We start from the raw sequence: 25,597 nt of genomic DNA, 5'->3' as shown, positions 1-25,597 counted from the left end.
TGCCGAGTCCTGGGTGGTTGTGAGTAGCAGAGGTAATACGATTAGTTGGTGATTAGATGACCTCTACGTAGTGTTTATGTATCATAGGCAACAGTTGTAGGTATTACTCAAACTGGCGATAAGGTGATGGGAGTCGGAGCATGGGTCGCGGCGTCGCGCGCATATGACGTGGGAGCTCCAAAAGAAAAGAGCTCCCCGGTCCGTCAAGTGGGGTCACACCACTCCGCCGATCAGCCCGAGCCTCGAAGGATCGTCTGGCGAACTCCAACACCGGCCACCGGCACGTTCCTGGCATCGGACGACCTTTTCGTTGCTTGAATTGGTGGTAGTTGCATGCCAACAATGGCCAAGATGGTGAGACATCGCCTGCGCCACAGTGACCGTACCACTACTGTGACATGTTCTTCTTAGCCATCACCCCACGCGGCCTCTTCCGGCGAAGGCGTCCCAGCATCACGATCACAGGGAGGTACGATTGGCCGCGAATTACAATGATTTATTGGTATCACTCTATGTCAAGCCAAACGTGCCCAATCGCTGTGCAGATGCTCAATCACCTTGTCCTCACGAACCCAAGCGTTTCCAAGCGCATGCTATGACTGCATTACCAAATCCAGAGACTCCAACCTGCAAACATCTATCGTTACCACCTCAGCTCTAGAAAGCGCCAACCTCCTGACCCTCCCTAGCCAGCGTCTCAAACACCCTTGGTGGCAGCTTGTACTTGATCAAACCAGCAAAGACCATGAGGTCCTTTGCCTTCTGCAGAAGTTGATCAGCGAGAACCTTGCGCATCTTGTCCTCGAACTGTCCGGATAGAAGACGCTCACGATGTCTCGAGCAGCAGCCGATGCACCAGAGAAGAACGTTGCCAATGTTGCGCGAGATTTCTTGTGGGTAGGAGTTGAAGCTGTTGGCGGTGGCACGGATGTCGCTGACATTTCCGTTGGCTGACAGAGGAAGAATGCGGAGGTTCTCGATTTGCTGCGGGATGTTAGTGACTGGTCATGAGTAAAGAAGTAAGAACTTACGCCGAGTGCCGCCATGAAGTCGCCGGCTTCGATGATCTTCTTCGCGTTGTTAAGCTGGAATAGTATTCCAACTGTGTCACGGTTCATCTGCGACACCTTCCTCCACCACAGGCTGTTCGCGTCATACAACGCAAGAACCTTCTGCGCGAGCTCGACGGGATCATCTGTTCCCAGCATACTCAAGCTCGACGAAGTCAGATCGGTTCGTTGTTGTTGCTGCTGTTGTGACTCCGCAGCTGTCAGACGCGGCTTCAACGGCTCCAGGCGGAGAGGCTCTTGGCCGAGTTCTACAGAGAGTGCCTCAGCTAGCGCGCGGTTCAGAATCGTTACGACACTGTCATACTCGCCAGCAAGATGGCAGAGTAGAATGGCGTCGTTGATGCGTCCGTTATCGTCTGCCATTCTCGCGGCTTCACTAGTGATGGTGTTCAACAGGCCCATCTCGCCGTCCAGCTTGAGCAAAGGCACGCGTTCCTGGATGAGACCTGGTGTCGTCTCACCGTTGGATTTGACGTCACCCAACAAGGTAGAGAACTCGCGCGTCTCAAGAACAAGTTCGCGAAGAGCTTCATGGCATAGCTCTGCCTGTTGTCGGCCTGCTTCACCCGGTAGATCCGCATTCATGCAGATCAGCACCAAGTAGTCAGCAGCAGCATCAGCTCGTGCAGCACGGAAGTCGCTTGTGTAATGGCCGACGATGCGTCCAAAGTTGAGCTGTGGTTGTTGTCGCGTAGTGAAGGTCATGATCTCTCCACCTGCAGTTGTCCAGTCCGACACGCGGATGAGGCCGTAGTAGTCTAGAGCAACCGCGAAGTGAACCGCCGAGACATAGTTGTGGGTGTACAGGTAGTTGATAGCTGGCTCGAACAGGCCAGCCAGCGTGGCGAGATAGAAGTAAACTCCATAGCCGCCCGATGATTCAGCGTCGTCGTTCATGAAGTGGCGCTGGCCGATGTCTTTGATGACTGTTCTCAGTTCTTCCAAGCCAAAGATCTCGCCGGCATTTTCCTCAGCGCGGTTACCCTCGCGGGCCAGGTTGAACTGCAGCCATACCCAGTCGTCCATGTTCTCCCGGATTGGCTCAAGGTTGCGCTTGCTCATATCACATCGACCAACGATCTTGTAGCAAGCCATTCGGTAAGGGTCCTCTGGCGTCTTCAAGCGGGTCCTCTGGGCATGTGTGTGAGCGACCTTCTGTTGCGTATCGGGGTTCAGTCTTCGGTCTGGATCGCTGGCGTATTGGGATATCGCCGCCTGGAAGTTTCGGTCGGTGTTCTGGAAGAAGTTCCTCTTCTCTCGTACATATTCAGCAGCCTCGGTAAGCAGACCACCCTTCAGGAGGAAGAATATGATGATCCAGGGAAACTCTTCACCAGCTTCGCCTATCCGTTGAAATAGCTCAGTGTCTGCGCCAAGCTCCTTGAATGCAGCCTTTGCTCTCACGAAGCCTCGGATCTTGTTGAGCATCGATGGAACACCACCAACGAGCGCTTCTGCGGGATTTCTCCGTAGGACGTCTTCCACCTGCTCCAAGAACCTGCTTTCCAGGTACTTTCGAGACCCGTCGAGTATACGCTTGCGCATGCGAACGCTAGCAGCAGAGTTTGGTTGTTCGTCCAGGTAGTCTCTGGCGAAACTTCGCTCCTTCGGTTGGTTCGAGCCAGGGTTGGATGCCTCGAGTTCGGTCTTCTCGCCGGTGATGGAGATGAGCGTTCCGTAGGCGCGTGTGAAATGGTCCGAGTATTCTGTACCGGCAGCCTTCTCTACATCAGAGAACGCATGGAGTACCGAGAATGTACTCTCCCGCAGCCTGGACTCGTTGAGCTTCTTGACCTCTTCCATAAACTTCTCTTGTTTGTCACGAGCGTATCGATCCTGAGGAGCAGCTTGTCCGCCCATGACTGACTTGTCGGAAGAATCGCGTCCACCAAGAACGCTCTGGGAAGCACCGAGAACGGGCGGTCCAGCAGCAGAGGCTCCAAAGGTTGATCGTCCGTTGACAGATGCACCGTTGGGTCCCATGGAACGGCCCTTGCGCCCAGTCGCGCGTCCAAAAGCTCCGCGAGCTGTGCTGCCGAATGCGCCGCTCTGAGATGCTGCCATGTCTTCGCTCTGTCGGCCAAGCCCAAAGTGTTCGTAGATCCTTTGCCTCTGCTTGTCCCATTCAATCTGAACATTGTCCTCGAGGAACGTGTCGAAGTCGCGCTTGGATTGCTCGAGTCCTTCCTGGATAAGCGCCAGAGTTGATTGCGAGTGCAGGTTCGAGATGTAGCCGTCAACGTCGTTATCGAAGAGGTTCTGTGCCTGACCAGGTGCAGCGAGTCCGGCCTGCGAAGAGAATTGGTTGAGATCGCGGAGGGTGCTACCCATCTTCACGCCTGAGGCGGAGAGTAGGTAGTGTCTGGAAGCAGTCAGCACGTGGTCAGACGTCGCATTCAGATTCAACTTACGCAGCGCGATCCTGTGCGCGGTCCTGGACCTGATCGGCTGAGGGACCGCCAGCGCCCAGGTTGCGCACCTTGCGTGCGATGTCTCCAAGGCCCAACTGCAGGGACGGCAGCTCGTCGAAGTTGGTCGTGCCATTCTCGCCAGCATTGCGCTTTCGCCCTCGCTCGAGCAGATTATCGAAGTGGGCTGAGCGACCGGTGCCAGCGTTTGCCTGGGCCAGTGACGTGCCCTGTTGCTGCTGCTGCTGCTGCTGCTGTTGGGGTTGCTGCTGGTTCGAGGTAGCGCCGAAGAGAGACGATTGACCGAAACCGCTCGTTTGTTGCGCGTTGTTGGTTGTTGATTGCGACGCCGTGTTGTTGAACAGCCCAAGGCTGCTGGGTTGCGTTTGTGTTTGCGGCTGCGAAGTCGATCCGGCGCCAGCGAACAGCGAGGATGTCGTGGTCGTAGGTGGCTTTGCTCCGCCCAATCCACTGAAAAGTCCGCCTCCTAAGCCTCCAGAGCTTGGTGCCTGTGTCGTACCAGATTGCGCATTCGAAGTACCTCCGCCCAGATTGCCAAACAAGCTTGATCCGGTACCGCCTGATCCGCCGGTTGCTGTTCCAAACAGTCCTCCACCGGATGCGCCAGTAGAGGCGGGCTGCGAGCCTCCAAGATTGCCGAAAAGCGACATGGTGGTGTATTGGGCGGTGTTGTTGATGGTCCCGAAAACAAACCTGGAGAAACGAGATCGCGTTGTTCAAGCTTGAGAGCTCGGACCCTCGCGATCCCTGTCTTTCAGGTACCGCGTCGTGTGAAAGGACTAGTACCATCTTATCTTCTCAAAGCATCATTAGATTGAAATATGATCTCAGTCACGTTAGATGCTTCACCTCAGTTTGGTAAGAGTGGGGTTTACATGCTTGCTGGAAAGTTGATACAGCAGGCGCAAGGCCACGCCTGACAGTCCAAAGATGAGCCAAATGGAAGCGGGTGCATGACGGAATAATATAAAACTTTGTATGCTAGGTAGTAGCGGCACCCAAACGACTATACACACGCTCCATCTCTGCCATACTGTGTATAACTATCTCGTATCTGCAATCTTCGCTAGCAAACGACTGACAGTATCATCTCTACAAAGGCGGTTGTCCATCGCTAAAGATACTATACTTCCCTCGAAGGAAACAGACCCTTTACTAAGACATCTTCAACATGCCTGATATTCTGCCGAGACCTCCCTACTTCACGGAAACCGGGCGGAAGTGCGGATCGAAACCACAAGCAGCTCGATACGTTCGTGAACCGTACTGGCGAGGATGGTACCAAGATGGCCGGAAGCTCCATAATGTCAAACCATCAAAGGCATTTATATGGCCAAAGGACGGAAGGAATGGCTCATTTCGTGGACGCCTCAAGGATATATTCAAAAACGAGGGCCCGGACATGTACGTTGCGTTTGGGGCTCGCAAGACGGATTGCGTGTCCAATCGTCCACACAAAAATCAATGGGCGGGATATGGCCATCAGCCCGGATTCGGACGTCATCCTTTCGGCTTTAATAGCTCGAAATTCGCTCCGTGGACCCAAGACAGCATGCTCGGTGGACGAGATAAAGACAAGTGCTACGACTTCCGGACTCGACAGTACACAGAGCCAAGCCTGGATATGTGGACAGATGCTATCTGGCAACCAGAGCCATACGGAAACAGCGAATGGAACTGTTACCCCCAGGCGATAAGAAACGTGTTCGGCCAGTGGCATCATGATATGCAGTATCTGCCGCGAAGATGGGGTGGTGATGTTGACAACGAGTTTGGCCAGGGGGAGCCATTCTTTCACATCCCGCCCCCTATGTGAGATGAGCTCGCACTAGATCGACGTGAGTGCCATCTGGATTTACTCAATGCAAGCCTCGTGGAGTGCCACCCAGACCGTATCTGGACTTTCGTTTCCGACGGCAACTTGTTTACTTCGCCTCGCAGTAGGCGTCAACGCCGAGTTATCCAGAAGTTTCCCGCATTTAGCACACGACGTTCCTTTCACAGTCTTGTACGCAGCAATCATATCCTGTAATTATTAGCATCCACCCAAAACATTTCCATGCCACACAATCCCATGTACATACCAACAGATACTTCAAATCATCTGGATTTGACCGTGATGCAATACATCTTGTGATAGCCAAAAAGGGCTCAGTTGTCCCTAAACACTCTGCGTTGAGTTTATGTCGTCCGTTTGCATCACGCTCGATGCCGACGCGGAACTTCAGCATGAGAGAACCGGCTACGAAGCGTGTTTGGATGCTGCGACCCTCATCAAGTGTTTCGACTTTGAGATTCGGATGCGCCTTCCTAAACTCCACCACTATCCTCTCGATATCCTCGTCAGTGACGATAGCACCGGTATCATCTTTATTCTCCCCTCCCTGACTCTTTGTCGACTCCTTGGCTTTCCGCGCTCTTTCCGCCCAGCCATGAGAAGGTATCGAGACGCTCTCTGACAGATCCGCATTTGCGCCGAGGCTCTGCTTGACGTGTTCGAACGTGCTTTGAATTTCTGGTGACTTCCACTGGCTCTTGAGTGCATCGAGGTTCTTCTGAGAACCGAGTACGCCGTCGGCGTAGAGTTTATACGTCGTGGAACTGCGAGGGCGGTGGAAGGGCTCGATGATGCGGGGGATGGCTAGGCGCATGTCGCTGATCTGTCGCATATTAACATAAATCATCCAGAGAAGGTGGTATGCTATTCTCACCTGCGCCTGGAGCTGCTCCAAGTGTGCGAGGGCTGCTGTGCATTGCGCTTCGTCCCAGCCAGCGCCGGGCTGCGCTGCAACGTCAGGAGCACCCATGGAATAATATTAAGATATAATCAAAAAGTAAAAGCGGTGATGCGAAGGCGATTCAAAGGCGGGGATATGTGATATAGTAAGGTGCGATAATGTGAATGGTCGAGGCGTGCTGCGATTGAAGTGGAAAGAGCGACCCGTGGTTCAAGGACGCTTGACGATCGGAAGGTCCACCGGGTGCTCCTTCCCCACTCGCCGAACGCGTCTACGCGTAGTCACGATGCGGACAAAGGATGCCACATGGGCATACTTGATAGCGCAGAGCTGTGAATGATGGCACATGTTGGAGGGGTGGCTAGTTCAAATAGGTTTTGACTTGGTCAAAGACGGCATCTCGCTGTAAGTATCGATCGATCATATTTGAAGAAATGTGTTGCCCAGGTGCGCCTAGAGATATATACAATACAATCACAAGCTCCTCTATAACTTAGACTTCTCCTTGACAACACTCTCTTGAGGTCCAATGAGCGGGTCATAGACATTCATACCCAGAGTGTCGTGAGGTACGGTAGCAGTGTGCATGCTGAGCCCTCTTGTGTCAAGCATCGAGGGGTTCAGGTCCGCAATGCTTGAAGCACCAATGAGGCGCATGTTCATCTCCATCTCATCCTTCAGTAGCTGCATAGCGCGGTCGACACCTGGCAGACCGTATGCCGACATGGCGTATAGGAAAGGCCTGCCGATGCCTACACCTTTGGCGCCGAGTGCAACAGCCTTAATGATGTCTGTCGCACGTCGAATACCGCCATCGATGTACACTTCGATGCGATCTTGCCAGCCGCGTGCGCGAAGAACTGGCATAACCTCTGCGAGTACCTCGACACCCGAGCGAGCGAAATCGAGTTGACGACCACCGTGGTTGGAAAGGACAACACCATCGCAACCAACCTCGACGGCGCGGATAACATCCTCAACACATTGCACACCCTTGAGAATAATGGGCATCTTGGTAATGCTCCTAAACCACGGGATATCTTTCCAGCTGAGGCTCGGGTCAATGAAGGACGAGATGGCTCGTGCGGCGCCTTGACTACGATCCACATTGTCGCCGCCGGTGCTCTGGACGTTGCTGCCGACATCGTCGAACTTGCTCCGCATGTCTTTCTCGCGACGACCGAGCTGCGGTGCGTCGACGGTAATGAAGAGACCCTTGCAGCCGCGCTTCTCGGCGTGCTGCACAATGCGCTTTGTGACCTCCCTGTCCTTGTTTACGTATAGCTGCAGCCATTGGACTTGACCGTCTTTTGCTTCGTCCATGATCTCGTCGAACGAGCATGACGCTAGTGTTGGTATCATCTGGACAACGTTGTGCTTGTGAGCGCCGCGCGTAAGGACGACTTCTCCCTCTGGGTTACCGAGCTTGCCCAGCGCTGTCGCGGTGACATAGAAGGGGATGTCGACTTTGGTGCCGAGCATTGTGGTGGACATGTCGACCTTCTCGACGTCGATGAGTACGCGTGGTCGGAACCAGATCTTGTGGAATGCGCTGTGATTTTCGCGTAGTGTCTGCGAAGAGTCAGCTCAAATAGTGGCAGTCGGTGAAATAGTCTTACGATTTCATCGTCGGCACCGCTGGAGTAGTATGCCCATGCCGTCTTCTTCATGACCTTGCGCGCGACGGCCTCGAAGTCCATCAGGTTGTAGCATTGCTCCAAGATGGGCATGCGCGCAATGCGCTCTTGCCTCGCTTCCTCATCTGGATCGACCTCCTTCGCTTCTTCCTTGACGGTGTTCATGTCCACCTCGCCCAAGTGCTTGGACTTGTCGAGATACTTGTCGAGCGTGTCGGGCGGGTGGATCGGCTCGAATGCTTCGGTGCCGTCCTTGCCAGCATACTTCAAGACAATCTTCTGGCCTCCGGGATGCTCAGGCAGAAACTCGGTAACATCGTAGGCGCGGCCGTGGATGATGACCCAGCATGATTCGGCGTTGTTGTGCTGGGCGACCTGCTCGCCGGTGAGCTTCACCTTCTGGGTGTTGTTGCTGTCGTGGTTCATCGTGGCGGCGGTGTGTCGAGCGCGAAATGTTAAAGGGCAGGTAATCAAGACGCGAAGATAGGCCAGAAAATATATGGAGCCGGTCTAGGTTATTTCCAGACACTAGAGGGCTTGGACGAGCGGAAGGGCCAGGTTGGTGACGGCAGCATGTTTGGGGTAATAGCTCGGTACATTCATCCCCGCGGGCTTCGGATGCTGGTCGCGGTGACGCATCTGAGTTAGCACCCTAGCCCTTGAGTTCGAGGCGAGATCGATTCCGGGCTTGTCGCATTAGGCATCCCGTCTCGGTCCTTCGCAGGCGGTTTTCTTGAGGATATATGTGTCTGCCAGGGACTGTCGTTCGTTGAGGGAGCTTAGTTGGGGTAGGTAATAACGTTTTCGTCGGTCGCGTGGAAGACTCCGTGCTGCTCCGAAACGCGGGGAAGACGACAGCTGGCTGGGCATGACGTGCATTGTTGACTGCCCGACACACAGCATCAACATGGCGCGTCATCCCCTGGATGATTATCAGTCCCCAGGGCTGCGATCACGATGGGCATTCATATTCCCATCTGGGACGCACCCTTCTCAGATCTGATTCACATTGGCTTAAGGCGCCTGTCACATGGCTCCCCTAGCCAAGAGAATCGGTGCAAGCGCCAAACGCAGCTGGGCTGTCATTCGGGCACTCACCTCCTGCCTAATATTCTCAGATACCCTCTACGTCAATCCTCTGCCTCTTCTCACATCTGCCGGCGACTCTTTCTCACTGCTCGCCATGCAACTTGTTCTCCCGCCGCCTCCCACGCATTTCCTTTCTTTCTTGCTCCGAGGCACCGCGACCGCGCATATCTGAGCCGACCCCACAACACCGCCTGCCGCCCCATCCCTGCACCGCCAACACCGACGTATACAAATAGATTTGGCGCAATACGGCGATATGTCCAACAGCCTGGAAGCAAAGATCGTGGTCCTCGGTAGCCAAGGAGTTGGAAAAACTTCTCTCGTCCACCGATATGTCAAAAACGCTTTTACACCTCCCACGACACAGTCCACCGTGGGTGCTTCCTTCTTGACGAAGAGGGTTGTGGATATCGACACCTCCACAGTGGTTCGGTTACAGATATGGGATACCGCAGGCCAGGAGCGCTTCCGGTCCATATCCAAGCTGTATTATAGGGGTACGTTAGTATTGTTCCTTTCGTCGAATTAACTAGTATTCTCTGTCGCGATACACATCGGGTCTCTTTCCGCTATCTGGATACCCCACATTCGGCAGTCGAGTTCGGATCCTCTACTATGAGCAAACGTTCAGCGCAGAACTAACATTTTCTTCTAGGCGCAAACGCTGCGGTATTATGTTACGACATCACCGATCCATATTCGTTCGAGGAAATGGGCCGCTGGTTCAAGGAACTCAAGACAAACCTCGGAGAGGACGTGATCCTCCATGTGGTAGGAACAAAGTCAGACGTCGTAGCCGAAGACCCTACCAAGCGAAAAGTGCCCTTCGAGCGCTGCATCGAATACGTCGCCGAGAACCTCCATCCCACACAAACCGGTCAACCACACAGTGCTGCAGCAAGCGGTTGGGGCTCTGTACCGGCAGCCTTCCACAGCGGTATGGCGTCGCCACAGAGCAACCGATCGAGCGGCTTCTGGGGACAAGACCTGGGCTGGGACTGTTGTCATGAGATCAGCGCCAAAGATGGCGAGGGTGTAGACGAAGTCTTTCGCGTGATCACCCGCAAGCTCGTGGAACAGCAGCAGAAGAAGCTCGAGGAAGAACAACGGCAGTACGCCATGGCTGGGGTGACACCAGCCATGGACAACAACGGTAATGTCGCTGGATACTTTGATTACCCTGGAACGGGTAATGGAAGCTTCCGCTTAGGCACTGGCGACAAGAGGCGAAGCTGGCTGGGCTTCCCTACTACACCCAACGTCGCTGGACATCAGCAAGATTGGGAAGAAGACATCAACCGCGCGCAGAAGAGCAAGAGTGGCAGGTGTTGTTAACATCTACCTCAACTCGGCTCTTCGTCTTGGGCGTACGCTTGTTCGTACCTTCCATCATCATATTTCTTTTCTCAGCGGGGCGTTATCACGACTAGATTCGTATGAGGACACCCGCTCGCGTTTTCCTAGCTCTCGTTTTTCCGCGTCCCATCTCACGACCATGCATACCGTCGTTCCTCGACTGCATCTCGGAGGCTTAATTTGTTGTTCTCTGTCTGTCTTTTGTAACGAAGCGTTCGAGCGAGTTGTTTTGTATTGCATTTACAGCGGTCATGAGCGTGTTCTTTCTTTGGTTCCTATTGCGTAGTCTAACGAACCTTCTGGTGGAAGGTATGTTAGCTGGACGACGTCTCCAGCGTTGCCTGCAAAATGCAATAGTAACAATGCCTGCTTCAGAAGACTTCACGAATTCGAAAACACACAGTAATAACGATTTATATATTCGAAGCATCCGGTGGATTGCATTCTGATCTGCTGACATAATATAATCTCGCAGCAGTCATCCTTGCAGGACGATGCAGCGTATACCAGTTTCTCATGCACAGTCTGCGCAGAGCTAGTAAGCGCCCTCGACTATTCTTGTAGCCTGGTCTGTGGCTTACAGCACAACGTCACCGCTTACTTCTGAGGGACCTGCTTACCTTTTCAGCGTTTTCATTCTTTACACACGCTGTACCTGCTTCCCAACTGTCCACAAGTTCAAAATTTCTTCGGTTCCATCAAAATGGCTCTTGCTGGCGCAGATTCGTATGATATGCAAACTTTGACAATGGAGCCTGCCGATACAGGTCCCACTCCTTACGCCACCGTGGATCTGGAAGCTGGTATCCAAGCAGACGATAATCCCCCGTCGACACTTCATCAGCAATATCGTGAGCAGAGTCGCACAAGTAATATGCACGCTTCTTACAGATAATCCAAATGTGACATAATATGGTTTCTGACTACGACCAACAGCACCGATAGGACGCTGGAAGAACCGGATAGTAAACTACCGTAGGAGGCTTAGTCGACGCAGCAGGCCTTCTTATATCGAAGAATTGCTCGCACCATACTCGATACCCAGTATGTTGCAACACTGTCCTAGTTCTGAGCCTTCTGAGATTGACCAACACAGTCGAAGACTTCCCTAGAGGATATCCAAGCCTGGCAGCGTTTCAATCCAGTAAACCGGAGTTCTCCATCTACCGATCTTTCCACTATCTCCACTGGCGTGTTATATTGGAGCTACAGGATCAACTCTGTGAGCTTGAAGACGACCTTGCACTATTGGATGACTTTGATGCACAGTCTGCAGATCAGCAGCAAAGAAATCGAATCAGGTCGCGCCGTGCGGACGCAGATATAGCTCGCCTAGAGTACCAAAATCGTGAGAACCTTACAGACGTTGGCCGGTCCGTCAATGCAGGAGAAAACCAGTCTGGTGTTCAATCTGAATATATACCCAACGATACGACAATATGCCAGTCCGGTCTCAGCGAACACGCCAGTCTGCTTGCAGAGATCCAAAAGAAACTCATGCAATACGATGATGTCCTGACCAAAACACGCGAGCTTGCCGAATTCCAGCGACCAAGCGAACGCGAACGTAGCCACCTCTGCTACTGGAACAATTACACTAGGCCTTTGTCAGACTACGAGGAGGAATGGTTCACAAAAATGCGAGACGATCTCGTCATCTTGAAGCCGAGGCGTGATTCTAGTAATATCGACGAATGGATCGAGAGAATTATGGACAAGATGCCCCAACGTGCCGTTGCTGTAAGTATCACGACAAGTATAGATGTCGGATCGATGACTGACGATCTCGCACAAGTACTTCGTCAGGACCGGACCGGACCCTGAAGAACGGGCGCGTTTACGGTTCTACCACGTCGCCCGAGTCCAACGCCTTGCCGTCCTCATAATCGTCACAATCATCATCCTCCTCCTGGCTACACCTGTCTCCATCATGTATCGCATAACATGGAACAACACTCGCTCCAGCACCTTCCTCAATATAGGGCTCTTGATCGTCTTTTCGCTGTTGTTCTCCGCATCGATGGGTCTTCTTACCAAGGCAAAGCGAGCCGAGCTTTTCGCTGCGACTGCGGCATACTGTGCTGTGCTCATTGTCTTCATTGGAAACTTTAGTAGTAATACGACGTAGAAGAGCACTTAGGGGCTGATGCGGAATGAAACAGTTGTTTTCTATTAGTTCATTATCGAATTATCATGACGCAATAGTGCTCGCGAGCCCACTTTTCACCAGGCCTTCCTATCTCCAAATACTTCCAACATTTGATCGATAGTCATATCGCGGTTACCTGAAGGTGATTGGAGGACGGCTTCTGCAAGGGCTCGGGCTGTCTCGACAGGACTCAAGCTAACTTCTCTGTCAAGCTGTCAGAAACCCCAGAGCAGACATTGAAGAAAATAGACTGAACAGCATAGATCCAATGGCAACCCAAAGCGCTGTGTATTCTGCATCATACCTCAACTCATTACTTGCCTCTTTCCATTTCAATGCGGGCCCGGTCTCATTACCTACATGCCTCCGTCAGATCCTTTCGTTGTGGAGGGAGATTGAGCAGCTCTTGTGAAGCCTTTCACTACTTACCAGAAGCAGATGTATACGCTATTCTGAACATCACATTGTGAAAAGCCCAGATCAGATCATCCGTGGCGTTGTCCCACCGAAAGTTGCACGAATTATTGTCAGGTGGCCAATGCCGGCTCCAATCGAAGTTTGCATACTGCCGAGGTAAAACACCTGAGGGCTCCCAAGAGAAAGCATTACCTGGTGTGCTCGGTCGTGAGACTGTGGCGTTGGATTGGAGAAAGTAATACCCAAAGTATTCGAGAGCTGCAAGCGCATCTGCTGGTGTACCGTCGACGGAGGATCTGTTTGCAAGGACTGATTGTATCGCCAGAGTCTGAGGGTAGCTGACACGATTAAGAGCAATTGAACTTCCTTGCTGGATCGTGTCGTACATGACGGAAGCCAGGCGCACATCGCACGACTGTGTGGCCATCATCGCGCGGCATTGCGAAGTCGTTTCTGTGGCATACAGTAGCCGCATGCTTAATACTGATAAGCCAAAGTCGTCTGCACCTCGATGAAAGTTGATCTGAAAAAGTGACTGCGGGCCATGGGAAGAATCTTTGAGGTCAACGACATAGCCGTCAGATGAGCATTCAATGCTCACCCCTGCACCGATGACAGGCCCGATGCAGATGCCGCCACATGCATCAGCAGTCCCGATCGTTGAGTTTGTGTACCACTCTTTCAAAAGTCTATCAAGGTTGTTTGTAGCAAAAAGTTCAGCAGGTGCTGTGCCATCCACTGTGCCGGCCCATCCTTCTGGGATACTAGCCGGAAGCATCCAGCTACTATCATACTCGATGATTTGATCTGAGAGGACTGACTTGATAGACCTCTGGAGCAATGGAGCATCATAAATCCTGATTACGGAGGCAACCATTAGGACCGCAAAAACCCGCCGTGTTTCAAAGCCAATTCCTAGCGACCTCCAGGTCTCTTTGACACCATTCCACTTGATGTAATGAAGCTTTTGCAATGTCGCACCATTCTGGAAAGCGCGCCACCATACAATCGTTAGGCCATCGGCAAGGATGAAGAACTCAAACGTGTTGAATAGTGTTGCAAGTAACGAGATGAGGACCGAAGGCTGAATAGCCGGCACGCGAGGGATCCAGGTCCCGGTACTGCGACCGTCTGACAAATAGACAACAAGTATAAGGCCAGTCAAGCACATGATACAGACGGCGGAAAAAGCGAAAGAAAGCTTTGGAGTGGCTGTGCTCTTGTCATGCGGCTGTTTGGTGGTTGGAACGTATCTTTTTGGTGGTGGCGACTTCGCTTTGCGTTTGGCCCAGGGCAGCGGAGCATCTGGAAAGAAGTTCGTCATCGGAGACTAAACAATGCGACCAAAATTAATTTTCGGTAGGATGTAAGATCTTAGGAGCTTCAAAGTAGGAAACACATACCTAGGTAGCCTTATACATCATCACGAGGTTCTCGCGATCAACATGCAGTAAGCCCTCTCGCTTACAGTACTTTCTCCTCCTTACACCCGATAAAGCTGATACCACCAGTACCGAGAATGTTGTTACATACAATCAAAAGAGACCCAGCTGATATCCATTGTTGGCTTACACTGTGGATTGTGTGGTATGGCCCGGCATATCTCAGCCTTGTCAGTGGGGCCCTTATGATGACACCCCTGTTACCGAGCTGGGAACTGGAGTGGGGGGTGAGCTGCAGATCCTCTGCTGAGACACTGATAGCAATGGCGACTGTACATCTTACTTGATGAAGTCCCACATACAGTCTAGCCGGTATACCAGTATCATCAAATGTCTTAGCTTGAGCAGAAGAAGCCGAGCTTTGAGCAGCGGCAGTGCTTCCAGCATACAGTAGCATTGAAATTATTCTTTACGTATTCGCGAGACTGTGTGCAAAGTGAGTCGAGTTCTCATGCTGATGGGATCGCGTGGATGACTCCCATCAAACAAAAGCCGGCGGCTAGGTGGCTATTTGCGACGGCATCGTGCTGGGAACTCGAGTATTCAACATGCGGTGCGACCTTGAATGGTTCAGCTGATGAAATATGTGTGTGTCCGTCGAAGCCTTCTCGCAGCGCCACTGCTTACATCGATACGAATTCCCCGTAGGCGCGCTCCATGTGAGGCTTGTGCAAAAGGTCTGAACGCGAGAGCGTATGTTTCTCAGCCTGAGACGCGAGGTGGAAGTAAGCGTTGCGTTGGCGGTCCACAACTGGCTCGTCAACACTTGTTAGTTCCGCGGTACGTTGAAGATGTTGCGAGGTCCCTCATGGGAATATGCTGTTGCTGCCCAAGTCGGGCGCTTCAGAGCGTGAGGTGCAAGGCTGAAGCGGGGAAGCAAAGCGCATCCATAACCCTCCCAAGCCTTTGCACCGTACCTTAGCGCGTTCATTCATTTCATTCAGCGCACGCCGAAACTGTTCCCCGATTCCAGTCATCGAAAGGCTCTAGCTACTCTGAACCGCATAACTGCCACTGAAAGAACCATGGATGTAACTCGACGACACAATCTCAGCATCGGAATTACGTATGCAGTCCGTCATCTTGAGACGATTCTGTTAGTCTATAAGTTCAGAGATCCCGACACCTGTAGTCTTCACCCATCTGGTAAGACCCTGGCTTATTGGGACATTGGCTTGCTTCCCATCTGATGTCGATAGGCGACGAGCTCGAAAGACGCAGGGTCAATATCATGACAACATTGAAGGCCATCGACTCATACTTGAAAATCTACGCAGGGACCCAAATCGGCGGCGATGCCCTTATATACATTTACCGAACTGATCATCTCATGGAGAGAATCATCGACCCGGCTAAAGGTTGGAGCAGAGATGGGTTATCCAGACGCACCGTAGCTGCCAAGCTCCTCGATGACATGGAGCACGATCTCGACACGATTAAGCCGGAACCAATTCAGCGTACTCCAGCGATGGATCAAAATTATTGGACATGGGACGCAGGCCGTAAGCAATGGTATCACTACGATAGCGCAGACCGAACGTTCAAGTATCATGGCGGATTGTGGCTGAGACTAGACGGATCAAAGACGAGCCACGAAAAGGAAACCGAGTTATTCAAGGCTCATAACCTGGCAGCTCAACGTTCACAGGGCCACCAGGATAGTAATCTCTCAACTACAGCTTCGTTGAACCCGGTTCCAATCGACCGAGGTGAGGACGCAGGACCGAAGTGACTACATTGTGGTATTTGGGTATTTCCCAGCGTGGGCTTTCATGGTATAAGTGCGATCGTTGTGCCTTCGGCCCGACCAGCTCAGCTGTGCTCTTTCGAACGTGATGCGTGTGCATCGAAAGGAGTAGAGGGGTTTGTATTGTGTAGAGGTATCGAATTTGTTTTGCGAATCGCCTTCCGTAACGCCGTGTCTGGTGCTGTGATGTATGTACATAGCATAATCATACAAGTGTGCCGTCTGGCTCGCCCGGTAGCCGCTTGACACGCCTTTGCTCCCAGTCGTCTATGTCTTTCGCCTGTAACCTCTGCGCGATTGTCAGTCCAGCCCCTACCAATCATTTTATTGCCTTGTATACGTACGTAATACTCGTCCTTCATGTTCACCTTCCGCCGCTCTCCTCTCAGGCCCATAGCCTGTTCATGTGTGATTTGCTGGTTCTTGCGATCGTATCGCTCGTATCGTAGCGCTGTGGCGGGAGTCAACATGAACGACCCGAGCAGTATCGTAGACAGGAACGGTAGGCCGAAGAGTAGGAAGGGGTGCTTTTGGAGCGACTTTCGGTACTTTGCGGCGAGCGAGTTGGGGAGTGTGGCGCTGAAGGATTTGGAGGTGAAGGGGCCAGGCATGGCTGCGATCTAGGGCGTGCTCGACCCAAAATTGTGCGATATGGGTGTTGGTATGCGTGCTTGGCGTATATATCGTTCGAGGTTGCGGGCGCAGTGCTTTGGGTGAGGGTGGTTCGATGCTTCCATATCGAATTGCGGAGTACCTAGCGCTCTTTCCCGAGATCGGGCTTAGCGCGGTCCCGTGACTACGTGATTTCGCGTCCACGTAAACCCATGCATCTTCTTAGCAAACCCCACACACTCGTCAAACCACCGATCATATCGCAAACTGCGCGATTGCAGACGGAGCCACGTATTAATCACGCGAGACGACACTCTTTTAAGGCTCACGAGCGCCACGCCGGAAATTGCAGACAGGAACCCCACCAGCATCCAATCAGGCGAATCCACCGTCGATACCATCTTGAATCAGTCAAGACTGCTACGAACGCTCGCTTGAGTCTAAGGACCCAGCATCATCGCCAGCAGCCAGTTGCCAAGATTTCACTCTTTCCTTACCTATCCGACATGCCACATCGGTAACGTGCATCATGGCCCGCAAAGGCGGGAGCTCGACTCAGCGGATGGCACCGCCACCTGTGACTAACGGCAACTCGAATGGCGTGCCCCCACCGTCGACCATTGCGGCCCAAATCGTCAATAATGCGTCAAATGTTCATGCGTGGCAGGGCGAGGCAACCAAAGTCAGCTTTGGTGAGCTGGTCAAAGAGTTTCTCCAACACCCAAACACGGACGAGCCCGATGCACAGCTCGTAGCGCTCATAAGTGTCATCGCCGAAGCAGGACTTGAAGGCTTGTTCATAGATGATCCGTTCGCCCAGGACCAGCAGAGACAGCAGGGTATTGACAGTATTGCCGCGCTCACTTTCATCTTACAACAAAAGCCACATCTGCTGCTGAGCGTTAGAGAGACCGAAGATGACAGCATCTCTCGTCCTCCGCTTATTCTCTGGTTGGTTCCTAAGTTATTGGGTCTGTTAGCACATGAAGCACTCACCTATGTGCACGAACATGTACACCAAATACTGCATCTCTGCCTGAGCGCGCTCGCACGAACATCTGCCCTCTGGCGTCCCGCTGCAGCAGTCTCACAGCTTTACAGGTCATGTGCGCAAAGTAAGTACTACCCTGATTTTCGTTATGCGAGTACTCACGTCTATCTAGCTATCTTGACAGAGCTGCGGTCCATGGATGATCCAGCTTCTGCAGCTGTACTGTCTTTCAACCTACTCCTACCATCGTCAAGCAGCATCAGCGACTTTTGGCCAGACAGCCAACAAATCATTGCTTTGCCTCATGATCTGCAGCGAGCAGTTACTTCGCGGCTCGGAGCTGTCCATGCCGGCTTTTGTCTTCTCACCACCTTGGCATGTGTTGCTCCGCCCCAGGGCAGAGCGTCGGCGACGCCTAGTTCCCTAGATCACCATGTACCATGGATCATCGACAGTGCTCAAGATCTGTGGAAGCATTTTCGGCGTTGGACGGCAACTTCGGAGAGAGGCATCCTCGTCAATGAAATCACGCTCGCATATTTGCAGCTACTCGAAACTCTGTTCCTTCCTGCAGGCGCCCCCGGAGACCGTTCATTGGAATCACTGAAGAATGCACAGTCGCTTATCCATAGTCTCAGCGATCTCGTTGATGGTTTATCGACAGCGCCAGAGTTAGCGTCAGAAGTCATTCAAGTGCGACTGGCCATCATCCTCACCCGGTTACGCAGTGTCCTTGCTTCGCCATTGATGGACGACTCAGCCACACGACGTCGAAAGAACATGAGCAGATCGGTCGTTCTGAACGACGTTGAGGCTATCGTAGCTAGAGCCTGTCAGGATGTTGAACACTTCTCTCAGCTTCACAAAGACTTGCAGGTATGAGTGAAATACCGCAGTTTTTGTCCATGCTGATCGAATCTAGCTCTCCCTTTGCCTCTGGACGGCACCAGGTATATGGCCTATACACATTGCGGACATACGAAGAGAGCTCTGCGAGGGTGATACTGGCAGTTTCTCGGACGCGCAACTCTCCGAAGAATCGACACCAATCCTGAAAAGTTTCCGAATGTTGAACTTGGGCAATGAGGAAAGGCCTGCGAAGCGGCGAAAGAAGCTCCCGGATACTCCAGACATCAATCATACCACCTATGAACGACTCGTGATGATACTGAATGGCAGTACCCATGACTCCCCGGTTCTCAACCTTACCAATCTCCATAATATCATCGAGTAAGTTGACCAAGCTGACCTAAATGTACACTGCTGACAGCTGCAGGGCAAGATACTCTTCTATGATGGACGACGATCAACAAAATGAACGTGTACAAGTGGACCTCATGACAGCGTTTTCGAAGATTGCATGCGCCGGTTCCCGGTGTCTAGAACTATCTCAGTCTACGTCGCAGTCAGTGCATTCGCTTAGCTGCATGTTATGCGATACGAATTCTCGCCACGAACGAAGCGCCATGACATACTGGAACAAACAGGACGATAGAGAGAGCTGGAAGGAAGTCATTGCCGCCATGCTTACCATAACTAAAGAGCCCGCATTTGAGGAGTCCCAGCAAGCTCGGATACTAATGGCTGTCGCTATTGGCCGTGTCTATAACCATATCTCTGACTCTGAGTATCTGTCTCTCGAGATTTGTGAGCTAGGGCAGTGGCTGCTTGCGTCTATGAGTAGATCTCTGAGAGAACTGAAGCTTGCAGCAACAAGCTCCTTGATGGTATTCCTGCGGAACGATATATCCAAAAATACTCGCAGTAAGAATCGGCGGTCATTCATTGAGTTCCTGGACGCTTTAGCGCAGCGCGACGTTCTATCCGACCAGGAGACGCTTATCATCGCGTATGGCAGAACGGCGTTGACGTGTGGAGAGCTCGAGCTACCCATCATATTACATCACTTGGTCGAATACTTTGGTCATTCCAACGCATTGGTGTGCGGTATGGCTTACCGCGAACTTGAAACCATCGCCAAAGGATTGTCCATGTCCACGATGCAGCTCTTAAGTCCTTACTGGAAGGTCATCGGTTTCTCAGTGATCAAAGACTACATCAAGAAGCCCCAGAAAGCGCAGCAATTGGCAGATCTGATCGAGCAAAACGTTCGCCAGTTGTTGGTACTGACGCAAGCGGATACCCTTCCGCATCTCGTTTTGAGCAAAAGAAGAGATATCATCGAAAAGATCGCTCAAGCACGGAAGGCTTCTATCATCGACGTCTTGACGTATCCGAGAGGTAACCTCTCAAAGATACTTGCTCTCCTGCTATCACAGCCCGTTGCCGACGTTGAAAAGACAGCAATGGAAACGTTAGCAGCTATTGAGCCTGCTATCCGAGAGAGCAGCAATAACAGGCTTGATTCGTGGGTTGCCCTAGACATCACTGGTGTCGCTATCGAGATACTCAGGCTGGCTGCAGACCAAGAGGGAGTCGGTAAGAAGCCATACTACAGCGCTTTCAGCACGCTGGCGTCGCTCGCACCCGATACCAAGTCAGGACAGCGCAAATCGACGTCAAAGTCCAAGAACCTAGATGCCTTCTGCGAGACGCATATTCTGGGCATCATCGCATATCTTTCGAATGTCATCGCTGCTCCTAGCGCCCAGGGCAAAGCCGCACAGTATACGATGCCCGACAGGAAAAATTGCATAGCTGCTATCGGCGATCTCATCTCCCTTGCACGCTTTAGCGTAAATGGCGCGTTACCGCAGATCCGCGCTTGTCTTCAATCAGCCATCGGAGATCCAGACCTATGCGACGATACATTCACCGTTTGGACTGCGTTTTTGGCAGCTCTTGATGGAGATGAAACAATGCTAGTCGTGGATCAAACGTTTGCATTGATTGTACAACACTGGTCGTTGTTCTCTTCAGATACGCAGCTCAGAGCCCATAAAGCTGTCGGAAGCATCATAAGCCAGTACAACCCCCAGCTTCGAGCTAGAGTCGAATATCTTCCCTCATTGGCCGGCATACCAATGTTCTCCAAGATTGAAGGCGAGTTGGCAAAGTTCAGAGATATGATTGAGACCATCAAGGTCTTCCAAGCCTTTAGCAATAGATGCAAAGACCAGACATCAGTCGTGGTGCGTCAGGCTCTGATAGAGCTTGTGCCTTTTCTGGATGCCAATCAACAGGAATTGCATCAGTCGATAGTTGGCCAAAAGCCCCTTCCGGTTTTGGCCGCATTGACGCGATCACTCCTCGATGCCAGCGTTCGTTTTTCGGAAGACCACTCCGACATCACGATTCTTTGTGCTCAGTGCCTTGGTATTATCGGTGGTCTTGATCCATACCGAGTGGAAACAGTCCGTGAAAAGAAGCGCGTCTTGATGCTTTCGAACTTCGCACGGAGAGACGAGGATATCGATTTCGTAGCATTGCTTCTCGAACAAGTCCTGGTCAAGGTCTTCCTTTCTACCACAAATGCTAAACAACAAGGCTGGATCGCCTATGTTATGCAGGAGATGCTCAAGCATTGTGGGTTTAGTGCACTCCGTGGAGCAAAGCCTCGATCTTCACAGGCTAGTACAGAGGCCCAGCGCTGGAATGAGATCCCAGAGGCTGTCAGGACTGTATTAACTCCCTTCCTTGATTCGAAATACTCCGTCAATGTGAACACCTCGATACAATACGAGGGGGCGACATACCCGATATTCAACTCAAAGATCAGTCATGGCACCTGGCTCCAGACCTTTGTTCACGATCTGCTGCGAAAGGGGCAGGGTGTAAACGTTGAGATGGTATTCCCTGTTCTGGCCAGAATAATCAAAGGATACGATCTCTCGATAGCCACCTTCATACTCCCATTTGCAGCTCTGAATGTCATCGTATCAGATAATGACGAGAACATGGAGAACGTAGGACGAGAGCTTTTGCAGGTGCTGCAGGCTGACATACATACCTCGGAGCAACACGAAGTCTCGATCATCAAGCAGTGTAGCGAGGTAAGATCTTACAACTACTCCATCGAATGCATTTGCTAACGCCTCGCAGAATGTCTTCCAGACATTGGATTATCTTTCTTCGTGGTTACAGGAGAAGAGGAAATCCGTTACTGACACGAGAACGATGGCAGGAAAGACGGGGCGCGGTGTTTCCGAGGACGACGAAATGAACGCCATCAAGCAGCTCAGTCGCGTAGAGGGAATTCTGCAGCTCATTCCTGCGGAAATCATATCTCGAAGAGCTGTAGAGTGTGGTTCGTACGCTCGTGCCCTGTTCCACTGGGAACAGTACGTGCGCCAGCAGCGGGACATGAAGGCTGAATCAAATCAGCCATTCCACGAGAAGGACGAACTGTTACAACATCTGCAGATGATCTACGCGCATATCGATGAACCGGATTGTATCGAAGGAATATCAGCTCATCTCAAAATCCTCAATCCCGAGCAGCAGATCCTCGAGGATCGCAAAGCTGGGCGGTGGACGGCGGCGCAAAGTTGGTACGAGATTGCACTTGCTGAGAGACCGAACGATGTCGAGACCCAGATCAATCTCCTCACTTGTTTGAAGGAATCTGGTCAATACGGTGAGTCAGTACGTGCATACCTCACGAAGATAAGCTAACGAAAGATCTAGATTCCATCCTCAACTATGTAGACGGCTTCCATGCGACTAACTCGCTTCCGAGCAGTACGTTACCTTTCGCAGCAGAAGCCGCTTGGTCTACTGGCAAATGGGAACAACTCGAACGCCTTCTTACTGCTACCGGTAGCGTTGATTCCAGCCTTTTCGCGGACTTCAATGTTGGAATAGGTAGAGCGCTATTGGCATTGCGTCACAACAGCCGCCCAGACTTCCAGGGCATCATCGAAGAGCTACGAGAACTCCTGGCGAAGAGCATGTCTCCATCAAGCACAACGTCTGTGCAGGCATCGCATGATCATCTGGTCAAACTACATGCACTTTACGAGGTTGAGACTGTAAGCGGTATGGGTAGTGGGATTGTAACAGACCGCAAAACCATTCTCGAAAACTTGGACAGACGCTTGGACATCATTGGGGCGTACACATCAGACAAGCAATACCTTCTGGGACTACGTCGCGCCGCTATGACGCTATCTCGGTTAGTATATCTCACCTGGCATATGTTACGGCCACTAACAGAGAACAGCATCGAATTCGCAAATCTTGACGTTGCTTCCGCGTGGCTCACGACCGGACGGCTGGCTCGCAAGGGAGGCTTCATGACTACAGCCTTCAATTCAGTTCTTCATGCTGAGCGACTTGGAGACAATGCGTCTAAGATTGAGTACTCAAAGCTCCTATGGAAAGAAGGCCACCATCGCAAGGCGATACAAAATCTTCGTGGCGCTATCGACAGCAACGCGTTCCAGCAGGAGGATACAGTACCGATTAACGTCTCCGTCACCACAGCCGGTCGAGGCGAAGAGCATTCGATGAACAAGGTTAAGTGCCATGCTCAACTATTGCTCGCTAAATGGCTAGACCGCGCAGGCCAGACACAGTCAATGTCCTTGAAGGAAGAGTATGTGACTGGAGTGCAAACCTATCCTCGCTGGGACAAAGGTCACTACTACCTGGGTCGATGGTATCTGAAGCTACTCGAATCAGAGAAGCAACAGCCGATAACAAAACAAAGTTCCGAATACCTTGCTGGTAGTCTCATCAAGTTAGTCATCGAGAACTTTGTCCGCTCTACGGTATACGGGACGAAGTACTACTACCAGACCCTGCCTAAGATACTTACGCTGTGGTTGGACATGGGTATGGAAGTTATGAGCAGCACACCCAAAACCGCCAAAGACAAGGAGTTTCATGAGCATCGGCTCAACTATCTCGACCACATCAACAAATACCTCAAGCGCTACGCCGGAGAGCGGATGCCTGCTTTTGCATGGTATACCGCTTTCCCGCAGATCATCACACGCATCAGCCATCCGAATAAGAGCGTTTGGGATGCTCTTCAGACGATCATTATACGAGTCGCGTCGACATACCCGCAGCAGGCGCTATGGGCTTTACTCGCTGTTCTTCACTCTACGCAGGATGACCGCAGAGCTCGGGGCGCTACTGTATTGCAACGACTACGCGTAAGTTCTCGATCTGGTCAAGATCAGAAATCAGCTAACAAGAAGAAGGACGCATCGAAGCGCAAAGGCGCTGCTATCGATCTCAAGGCCCTCATCATTCAAGGGCAGCGGCTTACTGACGCACTACTGGCGGCTTGTGATGCCCCCATAGAATCACGAATAGCACACGTGAGTCTAACAAGGGATCTGGGATTCAACCACAAGCTTGCTCCTACGCCGCTGGTCGTTCCTATCGAAGCCAACCTACTTGCAAATTTGCCCGCTGGCAACGACAGCCAGACCATCCGTCGTCACAACCCATTCCCAGCCGACGCCATCACCATCCAATCCTTCGACGACGACGTACTAGTCCTATCCTCCCTCCAACGCCCCCGAAAGCTAAACGTCCGCGGCTCAGACGGCCGCTCCTACGGCCTCCTCTGCAAGCCCAAAGACGACCTCCGCAAAGACCAACGCCTCATGGAATTCAACGCCATGATAAACCGCGCCCTCCAAAAAGACATAGAATCCAGCAAACGCCGTCTCTACATCAAAACCTACGCCGTCACGCCCCTCAACGAAGAATGCGGCGCAATCGAATGGGTCGAAGGCCTCAAACCCATGCGCGACATTATCCTCCGTTTCTACCGCCAAATGGCCATCCCGATCGACTACGGCGAGATCCGCCTCCTCCTCAACGAAGCCTCGTCGTCCCCGTCTAAGATACCCATCTTCACTGAACGCATCCTCGGTAAATTCGTGCCTGTGTTACATGGATGGTTCGTTGAGACGTTTCCCGAGCCCGAAGCTTGGTTCGCGGCGCGTCTGCGATACACGCGGTCTTGCGCTGTGATGAGCATCGTCGGTCACGTCCTCGGTTTAGGAGATCGACACGGCGAGAACGTGCTGTTGGAGCAAGGCGACGGTGGAACCTTCCACGTCGATTTCAACTGCCTCTTCGACAAAGGTCTCACATTCGAGAAACCCGAACTCGTTCCCTTCCGCCTCACGCACAACATGGTCGATGCCATGGGTCCACAAGGCGTCGAAGGCCCCTTCCGCAAGGCCGCCGAACTGACGTACAAACTGCTCCGCCAGCACGAAGACACGCTCATCACTATCCTTGAAACCTTCGTGCACGATCCTACGGCCGATTTCCTGGGAGGCAAGCGTCGTAAGAAGATTGTTGGCGTCCCGGATACGCCGCAGGAGGTGCTGGATATTACGCGCACGAAGGTGAATGGGTATCTCAAGGGGGAGAGTGTGCCGTTGAGTGTGGAGGGCTATGTTGATGCGCTTATTGCTATGGCGATGGATCCGATGAATTTGGCGAGTATGTATATTGGGTGGTGTGCTTTCTTCTAGTGTTGTTGTGTTTCGTTTCAAAAGTCAAGATAGGCGGGGAGGTGTGTATGTCAGTATCGTTACTTCGTGTTATAACTAGACAAGTGTTAGCAATCAGTATCGTTCTTTACTTCGCATACCTTCCCAAGATGCACAAGACTGTCAACACCCCATTTCAACACCCTGCAGACAAGACTCCGTGCATATACAATTGGCATTACAATACGTAATTGTAAAATAAAGGTAGGTACTCCCATTCTCTTTGGAACCCGGATAAAAAAAAAGAGACCAACGCCTGTAACACAAACTCGTTAAGAAAAAGAGGTTGATGCTACCCAAAAGGGACTCGCTCGAGCGGATATTCAGTCGTGTAAGCATCGTCTTCGTGCGATCGTCTCTTCCGTACCCTCGGACCCAAGCTTGCTTCTTGCTCCCATCAGATCAAAGCCGTAGCATGTCTGTCATTCGCATCCATAGCATAACCACTGCCCCTGTGTGCCTGACAATCTCAGTCCAAAATGTCCATCTCCTCTTA

The 25,597-nt window shown here is 52.0% G+C and overlaps 6 protein-coding genes across 6 annotated transcripts; 2 read left to right on the top strand and 4 right to left on the bottom strand.

Moving 5' to 3' along the window:
• Window positions 1–657: 657 nt before the first annotated feature.
• J4E90_009964 (uncharacterized protein) lies at window positions 658–4,149 on the bottom strand (the record flags this gene model as incomplete). Its single annotated transcript, XM_051439481.1, has 3 exons — window positions 658–984; window positions 1,032–3,432; window positions 3,482–4,149. 3 exons carry the CDS (start codon window positions 4,147–4,149, stop codon window positions 658–660), a joined length of 3,396 nt encoding a protein of 1,131 aa, XP_051286698.1.
• Window positions 4,150–5,354: 1,205 nt separating this feature from the next.
• Window positions 5,355–6,183, bottom strand: J4E90_009963 (uncharacterized protein; the record flags this gene model as incomplete). Its single annotated transcript, XM_051439480.1, has 2 exons — window positions 5,355–5,525; window positions 5,584–6,183. The coding sequence occupies 2 exons, from the start codon at window positions 6,181–6,183 to the stop codon at window positions 5,355–5,357; spliced, it is 771 nt and encodes a 256-aa protein (XP_051286697.1).
• Window positions 6,184–6,723: 540 nt separating this feature from the next.
• Window positions 6,724–8,300, bottom strand: J4E90_009962 (uncharacterized protein; the record flags this gene model as incomplete). Its single annotated transcript, XM_051439479.1, has 2 exons — window positions 6,724–7,809; window positions 7,857–8,300. The coding sequence occupies 2 exons, from the start codon at window positions 8,298–8,300 to the stop codon at window positions 6,724–6,726; spliced, it is 1,530 nt and encodes a 509-aa protein (XP_051286696.1).
• A 919-nt stretch (window positions 8,301–9,219) lies between these two features.
• Window positions 9,220–12,447, top strand: J4E90_009961 (uncharacterized protein; the record flags this gene model as incomplete). The annotated part of the gene is made up of 4 exons (XM_051439478.1): window positions 9,220–9,460; window positions 9,619–10,290; window positions 11,386–12,059; window positions 12,115–12,447. The coding sequence occupies 4 exons, from the start codon at window positions 9,220–9,222 to the stop codon at window positions 12,445–12,447; spliced, it is 1,920 nt and encodes a 639-aa protein (XP_051286695.1).
• A 3,832-nt stretch (window positions 12,448–16,279) lies between these two features.
• COX16 (Cytochrome oxidase assembly) lies at window positions 16,280–16,685 on the bottom strand (the record flags this gene model as incomplete). The annotated part of the gene is made up of 2 exons (XM_051439477.1): window positions 16,280–16,363; window positions 16,419–16,685. The coding sequence occupies 2 exons, from the start codon at window positions 16,683–16,685 to the stop codon at window positions 16,280–16,282; spliced, it is 351 nt and encodes a 116-aa protein (XP_051286694.1).
• Window positions 16,686–17,215: 530 nt separating this feature from the next.
• On the top strand, window positions 17,216–25,083 carry J4E90_009959 (uncharacterized protein; the record flags this gene model as incomplete). Its single annotated transcript, XM_051439476.1, has 8 exons — window positions 17,216–17,801; window positions 17,850–18,553; window positions 18,600–18,907; window positions 18,954–21,630; window positions 21,680–22,214; window positions 22,265–22,751; window positions 22,800–23,739; window positions 23,788–25,083. 8 exons carry the CDS (start codon window positions 17,216–17,218, stop codon window positions 25,081–25,083), a joined length of 7,533 nt encoding a protein of 2,510 aa, XP_051286693.1.
• Between the last annotated feature and the right edge of the window lie 514 nt (window positions 25,084–25,597).

The sequence above is a fragment of the Alternaria incomplexa genome (genome assembly GCF_024043165.1).
Source record: "Alternaria incomplexa strain BMP 0042 chromosome Unknown scaffold_18, whole genome shotgun sequence".
Classification (NCBI taxonomy): domain Eukaryota; kingdom Fungi; phylum Ascomycota; class Dothideomycetes; order Pleosporales; family Pleosporaceae; genus Alternaria; species Alternaria incomplexa.
This window is presented reverse-complemented; position numbering and strand designations above follow the sequence as displayed.